General features: G+C 44.2%; 2 protein-coding genes and 1 non-coding gene across 3 annotated transcripts; 2 read left to right on the plus strand and 1 right to left on the minus strand.

The window, feature by feature from the left end:
- Positions 1-33: 33 nt before the first annotated feature.
- Positions 34-7,398, minus strand: TOR1 (phosphatidylinositol kinase-related protein kinase TOR1). Its single transcript, XM_020215132.1, has one exon. The coding sequence runs from the start codon at positions 7,155-7,157 to the stop codon at positions 114-116; it is 7,044 nt and encodes a 2,347-aa protein (XP_020070364.1). The 5' UTR covers positions 7,158-7,398; the 3' UTR covers positions 34-113.
- A 70-nt stretch (positions 7,399-7,468) lies between these two features.
- ARP3 (actin-related protein 3) lies at positions 7,469-9,221 on the plus strand. The gene is made up of 2 exons (XM_020215133.1): positions 7,469-7,717; positions 7,903-9,221. The coding sequence occupies exons 1-2, from the start codon at positions 7,680-7,682 to the stop codon at positions 9,158-9,160; spliced, it is 1,296 nt and encodes a 431-aa protein (XP_020070365.1). The 5' UTR covers positions 7,469-7,679; the 3' UTR covers positions 9,161-9,221.
- A 198-nt stretch (positions 9,222-9,419) lies between these two features.
- On the plus strand, positions 9,420-9,491 carry CYBJADRAFT_t102. The gene has a single exon. It is a non-coding gene; the product is annotated as a tRNA-Thr (tRNA).

Genomic DNA, 9,491 nt, shown 5'->3' on the forward strand with positions numbered 1-9,491 from the left:
ACTTGTACGATGTAGCTACAATACGCCATTGCAATTCTACCACTATGGTGTATAAAACAGTACTTTTTATTTGCTCAATGTGTTATATCACTCAACACAGATCAATAAATACGTCACCAGAAGGAGCACCATCCGATGTAATGTTGGCATAGGTTCTCCACTGATGTTGCCTGCTGAATCAGCTTATCAACTTGACACGGAACGTTCAACTCCTTAAACCTCCGGAAATCGTTTCCAGTAAGCTTATCAGTGATACGTTTCAGAACCAACGAGGCTCTAGCGTTACGAATCTCAACTTTCTGTTGCATCTCCAATCTTGTTGCCTCCGCTTCATCTATCTGACCACGGCGCAAAAGGTCTGCAGTGTTAACGTGTTGTAATTTGATACCGGTAGCATCAACAATGGCCTGTGTTGGTAAATCGAACCCCCAGTTGATCAATGGATCATACGCAAATGCTTCCAGGATGGCCATAAGCGATTCCTTATTATCACGTAAAACTGTCATGACGTGTTCACATGTGATACGGAAAGAGCCTTCGATTCCACTAACCTCCATGGCATAGGTCAACATACGTGTCAATCTGAAGGGAACCTTTTCAGGGTATTTCTCACGTAAGATGGCAGCTTCGAAACAATCACCGAAATCGATATGGATGACTTTACCAGTGATACGATCCAACATCAAATTCGAAGGATGTCTATCACCAAGACCCAAGATGTAACCAACCATACTCATAACGGCAAGAGATCTTGTGTACGTGGTTCTTCTGTCCAACCAAGATTCAGATGATCTAGATTTAAGCCATAAAACTTTGTACAAATCTTGTCCCCTCGTGTTATCCAAGGCGTATGTGAAAACTTCAACTTTTTGCAACAGTGTCAAATTGTCATAATCTGGTGCCATTTGCAACATGATACGATGTTCAACGTTCAGAATGATGTTTCTGGATTCACGGTATTCACGGATCAAGACATGGAAAGTATCAGAATTTGGAACCCATCCAAGGAGACCCGATTTCGGAGAAAGAGGAATTGCAGGGAATTGTTGAATGTTCAAATGTCTCTTGAAACATTCTGGATCATTAAGAAGTAACGTATTACACAATCCAAACAGTTGCATAACCAAATTATCCTGACGAATATCTTCATGACCTTTCAACAAATAGTAGTATTCCTTACCGTCGCTACCCTTAATTCCAATACGACGTGGTCTTTGCTTCGAAGAGATGACAGTTAAAACAGGCTCAAAGTTCATAATTCTAACGACTGGCTTACCAGGTTGGTAAGTACCAGGGGCAGCAAGTTTCAAGTCATGTGCATGTAATAGCTTTGGAGACACGTATTGTAATTCCAAAGTTTGTAACTGAGGCAATTGTCTGTTGATACGACGGAAGACATTGTAATAAATATCCCAAGCTTGGTTCAACTTTGAGATATCATTGGTACGTCTATAACTCAACACCCATTCAAAGGCATTGCTTAATTCACGTCCAAACGTATTTTGGAAAGAAACTTCTCTTAAAGTCTCAGGACCACGTTCAAGCATTCTGTGTAAAGGTTCCAACACAGCATACATCTTTTCAGTGTTGTGCTCACCGAAGAATAATCTGGAGGCATCTTCTAATCCCTCATACCACAATTCGTGCCATAGAACTGCAACTCTAATCAATTCATTACTCACCAACTCGCTCTGCTCAATCAAATCGGGACTGTGTATCCTCATCTTATCGATAATTGTAGATGCAGCCCTTTGTCTAGAAACAGAATCAGACTTAACAGCAACCGCCAAGGTATACACAAGAGCCTGAGGATGTGCCTTACCTAAATCAGATAACAATCCATGAAGAGATCTGCTCACAGTCTGGTTAGGCTGATGGATACGAGAAATCAATTGAGGTATAACTTCTAGCCAGGTATCGATTTTGACCATACTGAAGCCTTCAGCCATCGCCTGAGCAGCTTCTGTAACACCACCAAAGGTAAACCAGAGTGTTAACAACCTCAAGGTATCTTGCAAGGGATTGGCATCTGATAATGCAATAGAATGGAAGAAACCCTTGATAGCTGGGATAACGTGTTGTTGAATTAAACCTGGAGGATATTGAGATTCAACTTCATCAGTAGCAGCACTTGGCGAAGTCTCACTAATTGAGGACTTTGAAGTTAAGAGCGAAATAACCTCAAAGTTTGCCAATGCCCAATTGTGCCATGCTTTATACCATTGACTGTCGAAATGGGTCGCCAACAAGAAAGAGCCCAAGATTGTGTCAGCATTTTCGGTTCTCCAATTGTTCTGTAGCTGAACTTGCCATTCACCTTGTTTTAAGAAACATCTCGCCAGTAGTTTGGTATACTCCTCAACGTTCTTAATATTACTATGGGATGGCAATGGCTGTGTGATTAAATCGTCTGGATTCAAACCCAAGTCATGAGACATTCTTGAAGTGAAATCGATCAAATGTCCAAGCGCCTCTTTCCTAGACCCAGTGGCCCACATATACTTCAGCTGAGCATAAACAACCTGTGGTGGAGCTCTAGATGTATTTGGGTCCTCACCTTCTTCCAGTAACGAGTTCAGAGCCTTTTCAGCAAGACCAAGACGGCCAGATTTTCTGCACAAATTTGCAAACTTAATCCACATGTCCATATCTTGTTTTGGCTTGATAACAAGCGTGCGGACCTTCAGCATTCTTTGCCAAATATCAACATTACGTTGACAACCCATCAATCTTGCATTCCACGTCTTTCTCATGACCACACGAGTTTCCGACGATTGTGGTAAATTCTTATACTTGATAATCTCTTCCAGTTCTGCAAGCATTTGGACTCTCACGACAACACCGTATGCACGGCTATAACTTTCACTCACAAGAGCAGTGATCTCAGTAACCAACAGATCTCTGGCTTTGATGATATGACGAGAAGCTTCATCAAAGTTATTTCTATGAAGACATAAGATCGCATTGAAGAAAGCCCTGTCTGGTGATTCTGGTTTCATGACAGTGATATAAGTGTCCATTCTCTCCCATTGTCCTAAACCCCATGCGGCAGCAGCAGCCAAAGGAGCAACAGCTCTTTTGATATCAGTAGATGAGTTTGTCCATTTCTCCTGGGCCAGTTGGGAGAGTTGATCCCATTCACCAAGAGCATGTAAACAACGCATCTTACCCATGGTGGTCTCAATACTATCCTCGTGACGATCGTTATACGCTTTGAGAGCATCTTCCCAACGTTGTAGTTTCTCATACCAAGTTTCCTTGAGTTGAAGATCATGGTGCTGCTGGGCATGTTTAAGAATACCGATAGCGGCATCAGATTGCTGTAATTGATTATTGATCGAGATCAAGGCCTCAATAGTTGGCGTTGATGGTTCCTGACTGAATTCAAGTTCCTTATAATGTAGGGCCTTGGCATAAGCATGACATCTTTGGGCGTATTGACCCAATGTTGAAATATGGATAGGGAGTGGCTTGTCGTCGTGTTCCATAAACTCAGCCAAGTTCAACAAAGTCTGATAGATCTCAGGTGGATTGTTTGGAGAGGAAAGGGCAGTACAAAGTGACTGTACCAACTCTTCCTGATGCTGAGTGTAGAGTTCACTCCAACAACTCGCAAAACTGGCATTGAAAAGATCTCTCGCCAGGGGATAGTAACTACTAGCAAGTGCAGAACAAGCTCTTAATGCATGCGAAGGAGACTCTTTTAACAACTGAACACTCAAGCGTCTGTTCCACTCTTGCCAATCTTCCTTGGTACGACACTGAGAACATTGCCATGCATTTTTCAAGACCTGTTGGTTCACTGGCAATTTCTTTGACGGCTGTTCGATTGGATCAGCAGAATCATTGGCATCGGCTTCTTTGTCAAGAATCAAATTATGAGGTAACGGCTCATCGTTCAGCAACTTGTTAACTAATTGATCATAAGTTTGTGATTGAATTTTGTTCTTCACAAGAACCTTGTTGATAACGGGAATGAAAACACTGAATTCTGTACCCATCTGGAGCAACATAAGACTCAACGTGTTCATTGAAGCACGCGTCAACTCATCGTTTTGGTGAGTCCCTAAAACTCTGAGTAAGCTGTGTACGATTCTTGAGGACATATCATTGAGGTTAACATTTCTTGAGAGCCTTCCAACTGTAGTGATTGCAGATTTACGAACATTCTGAGGACCATATTCGAACAACCTCACGACATTAGGAACTATGAGATGGATGTAGTCCTCAATGTTAGAACCAAATACAACAAATGCCTTTAGTACCCTCAGAGAAACATTTGGCTGTTTTTCATTTCCCAGAGCATCCAGCAGTAATGGAAGAACAGGTGGAAGATGAAACTTGAATTCGCCTCCTAACGCCTTAGCAATTGACTCAATCAAGGATACAATAGTAACCTGTAAGTTTGCGAGATGGAAAAATTCCTTAATGACATCGAAAACGTCAGCCAAATGCGGCCTGATATGCTGTTTCACAATACCTATCAATGCACTCAACTGTTGGAAGTAGAACTCCAGCATTGATGGCGGACATGTATGCATAACATTGATGATGGCAGAAATGGTCGAACCAGTAAACTTCAGACAAGTGATAGTAATAGTTTTGAAGATCAGAACAATAGTTTGAATACACGAGGAGTGATATGCAGCAAGAGATGTATCTTTCAAGATTTTCATTAACGTGTTGATAACCACGGTTGGGTAATACTCCTCATTTGATGGACTCATACCTTGCATCAACAAGGCAACATCTGTGGGTGGACCTTCAACTGTGATGTTCTTTGATGTTCTTTCAACTTCTTTGTGCTTGTAAGGGTCCAAAGCACCCAAAATACCTAACAATCTCACTGTTTCACGTCTGATAGTTGGAGAATTCTCTGATTTCAGAATATTGATAATGACACTGAGTAATTGAGGGTAGTCCAACAAAGGTTGGATAACATAACCGGAAGAACCTGCCAACTGACCTAAAGTCTTCAAAGCGGCATCACGTTTGAAAGAGGAGCTCTGATCTTGGAAAGTCTCAAGAATCAACGGCATCAAATCGGGAATGAATGGCTTAATATCTTCACCTGCAACAACAGATAGCTCACCTAGAGCAGCAATGGATGACGAAGCCACAGATGCAGATTTATCTCTTGATTTTGGTAACAAGACGTCGATTATTGGCTTTGTATAGGGTTTTGCAATGCTCTTTGAAGAACTAATCAAAAGAGAAAGCAAAATGGCGGATTCTTCCTTCTTTCTGCTTGCAGTGGAATACTCCAACTTGGTTAAGAGTTGAATCAATGTCTTTCTCAAAAATGGAACGATATAAGCTGGGTTTATCGTTGACAAGCGACCAATAATTTGGATCGCAACTTTTTGAATGGCAAACACCTCATCATTAAGTGCCATGAATAAGAGCCTTACATTGTCAGCTTGCGATAGTTGAGGGTCAAAATTTTTACCCAGTGAAGTCAACACTGCCAATCTGATATCTGCCACAGGGTCTGTAATGGCAATTGTGATCAGTTTGTCTAAAATTTCGGACACAGCGTTTAACGCATAACTTGAAGTTTGAAAGCAAACAGAGTCCTTCAGTAGTAAGTCACAAGAGGTTAGAGCAGCCATTTTACGCACTTCACGATTCTCATGTTCAATGTATGTGATTGTACAATATCTCACAAACTCGAAGAGGGATTCATTTCTAAAATTGAAAAACCCCAACATCTTCAATGCCTGAATAATAATGACGTCGTCGTTATAAGTACCATTGCGTGAAAAGTGTGACTCTCTAAATTGAAGTGCTAGTTGTGAACTCATTCGTTTTGGTGAATTTGGTGAACCGGGTTGTGCAAAGGAATAACCCGATAGGCAGAAACTCAACAGATTCAAAGTCTTTTTGTTGATAACCGGTTCTAAAGGCGGTATTCTTTGGGATAACGTCAATAAACACTCACGCATATGATCACTCAAAGAACAGGAGAGGAGTAAATCAAGAATGTCCCTTTGGAGGTGCTTTGTCAATGCAGGTCCCACAGCGTAGGATAGCTTATCAATGCAGTAAAAGATAGCAGGTTCGATATCTCTTCTTGTTCTTGACCTTGAATGTAGCCCTTCACGGATGTTATCCAAAATGGCGTCCAAGTAAGTTGTTATTTGGCCTTCAACCTGGAAACTGATGTCACCAATGGAGATGAGTATTGCAGAACGCTCCGACTCCTCTTTCAACTGTGACAGGTAAAAGATCATTGTACGGTGCAGGTATTTTTCCACAAACTTTTGAGAGTTATAAGCAGCTAATAACGGTATGATATGTGCCACCTCCTGTCTTATGATGTTGTACTTGTGTTCCCTGTATTTGAACGTTGTTTCAAAGAGAGCATCGTACTTGTCCTGGATGAACATACCACCCTTTTTAACGAGCTCCTTAAACACCAACAGCGAGCCGTGGATCGACTCCGACGTGTTCATCTTGAAACCTTGCGATGCGCCGTCGATCAGCTTGTTGAACCAGTTCTTCTTCAGGTTGAGATCTCTTTCGTACACAACATCCAGGCACCTCTCGAGCGCCTGCGCGGCGTCGATTCGTATCACCAGCTTTGGGTCTCTCAGTGCAGACCAGATGTTCTCCAGAATGGTATTCACATACGTGTAGAACAACGTTGGTGAGTTCTCGGCAATCGCCGCAATCACCAACACCGCAGCGTGGCGCTTGGACTCGTTCTTCTCCGTCTGTAACAGCTCTATCGCGTTCCTCGTCTCGTAATCAACAAAGTCGCTCGTCAGCGACCCGCCAGGAATCGCAAGCTTACCAAGCGTCTTCGCCGCCAGCTTCATGATCTCAACGTCCTGGGAAGGTATCAGGAACCGCAGGTAGTTCGCCAATCTCGACGTCTGCGACGGCAAGTCCTCACCGCCAAAGAAATCGATCAGCGTGTCAACAGCCAAGATACCGCCAATGTTCTCAGAAGGGTCCGTGCCGTGCACCAGCTCGAAGATCTTGTTGTTGATCTCGTTGTTGTACCTCGTGAACTGCTCTGGCGATACTTCCCTGGCCGTCGTGGTGAGCTGAGACTTGAACTCCGCGACAGCGGCCAGGCGCTCCGTCGGCGACGGCGACTTCAGCTGCTGGAAGATGTGTTGTAGAGCGAAGGAGTCAGTGGGCTGTGACATCGTGCTCGTTGATGTTGTTGTTGTTGTTGTTGTTGTTCCCTTCCTCCTGGAGCGGGTTCCGTGCCTTTGTGTCGCTGCCGCTGAGTCTTGTGGTTCCCCTTTGGGCGGCTCCTTAGTTTTTGTTTATCGGCTGGCGGGGAGTTCCGAGGGGGGGGGGCACGCAGTGCCCCTGGGCACATTCCGAGGACAGGCCTTTTTACACGGAGGGCAAGGCACACGCAGCAGGCAGTGATCGTGGGGGCTACACTGATCTGAAGTGTTTATCCCCTTGGAAACGACCGCTTATACCGTCACACACCCAATTGAGCAATGTCTTCGCCACTCCACCGCCGGCTGAGTGGTTGTTGTCTCCGCTGAGCTTGCCCATTTGAAGAGGTGTGCGGTGTGTGTGTGGCCCGCGAATTTCGGTCCCCTGTTCCTGCTCCCTCTCGAAACGGAAAACGAATACACAATGCTCACACTTTCCACAGCTTCCAGTATACTCTGTGTGTATAGAATCAGACGATCAACAGCCTTTCAACGATGTCATATAGCTCTACGCCGGCGGTTGTTATGGGTATGTGATATGGTATTTAGTCAATTCTGGCTGTGTTGTGTACTAACGAGTATCTGTAGACAAGTGAGTGGATTCTAGGGGGTGGGGATTATAGTGCTGTGAATATGGCTTGTGCTTATTCAGGCTCGTGTGTTTTATCCTTGTTTCCTTTGCAATGGAGGAGTATTTACTAACGTTATACAACTACAGCGGTACCGGTCTCACGAAGTTGGGTTTTGCCGGTAACGATGCGCCTTCATATGTGTTTCCAACGGCCATTGCTACCCGTTCAAGTGGATCTGGCAAGCCAGCAGCACCGGCAAAGCCTTCGTTCCTCGGAGGCTCGTCAACAGGCGCAGCGCAGTCGTCGTATCTCTCAAGCAAGCGTGGTACTGAAGATCTGGACTTCTTCATCGGTGACGAGGCCATCGAGGCTTCAAACACCCAGGCCTATTCCTTGAGTTATCCGATTAGACACGGCCAGATTGAAAACTGGGATCATATGGAGAGATTTTGGAAAAACTCCATCTTCAAATACCTCCGTTGTGAACCTGAAGATCATTACTTCTTGCTGACAGAACCTCCTTTGAATGCTCCCGAGAACAGAGAACATACTGCTGAAATCATGTTTGAATCCTTTAACTGTGCAGGTTTATACATTGCGGTACAAGCGGTTCTTGCGTTGGCTGCTTCCTGGACTTCTTCAAAAGTTGTCGATAGATCCTTAACAGGTACAGTCATTGATTCAGGTGACGGTGTTACCCACGTCATCCCGGTTGCGGAAGGCTATGTCATTGGATCTGCCATCAAGAACATCCCATTGGCTGGTCGTGACATCACCATTTTCATCCAAAGTCTTCTCAGAGATCGTGGTGAAGCTGACACTTCATTGAGAACCGCAGAGAAGATCAAACAACAATTCTGTTATGTGTGTCCAGACATTGTCAAAGAGTTCAACAAGTTTGACCGTGAACCTGAAAAGTTTGCCCAGTATATTGTCGAGACGGCACGTTCGAAGAAGGTGGTCGATGTCGGTTACGAACGTTTCCTTGCACCTGAAATCTTCTTCAGCCCAGAGATTGCCTCACCAGATTTCCTCACGCCTTTGCCTGTTGTCGTGGACCATGTCATCCAGGCATGTCCAATCGATGTCAGAAAGGGACTTTACCGTAACATTGTCCTCTCTGGTGGTTCCACAATGTTCAAAGACTTTGGCCGTCGTTTGCAACGTGACATCAAGCAGATTGTCAACACACGTATCACCCAGTCTGAGAGATTGAGCTCCGCCAAATCTAGCGGTGTCGACGTTGAAGTCATCTCACATAGAAGACAGAGAAATGCCGTGTGGTTTGGAGGTAGTTTGCTCGCACAGACAAGCGAATTCCAAAGCTACTGCCATACAAAGGCTGATTATGACGAGTATGGTCCAAACATTGTGAGAAACTTCTCATTGTTCAGTGTGCCATGAATGAGCCAGCCATTGAAGAATTTGTATACATAGAGCTTTCCAAAAAGAATAAAGAACAGACAATGTTTACTTACACACGTAGATTTGCGATGTAGTCTGGTGGCTTTCGCTCTTGAGTCTAGGAGTCTAAACGAGGGTTATATTCCATTGTGAATTCGTAGAGCTGGAAGAGCTTTCAGAAGCGATACTTGCCACTTAGGCATAGAGATTACTGATGTTACAATATGTGCAGGAAAACTCACCGAGAAAGCGTTGTTCCGCCTGCTTGGCCAAGTGGTAAGGCATCGCACTCGTAATGCGGGGATCATGGGTTCAATTCCCATAGGAGGCA

This window comes from Cyberlindnera jadinii (assembly GCF_001661405.1).
Source record: "Cyberlindnera jadinii NRRL Y-1542 unplaced genomic scaffold CYBJAscaffold_7, whole genome shotgun sequence".
NCBI lineage: Eukaryota > Fungi > Ascomycota > Saccharomycetes > Phaffomycetales > Wickerhamomycetaceae > Williopsis > Williopsis jadinii.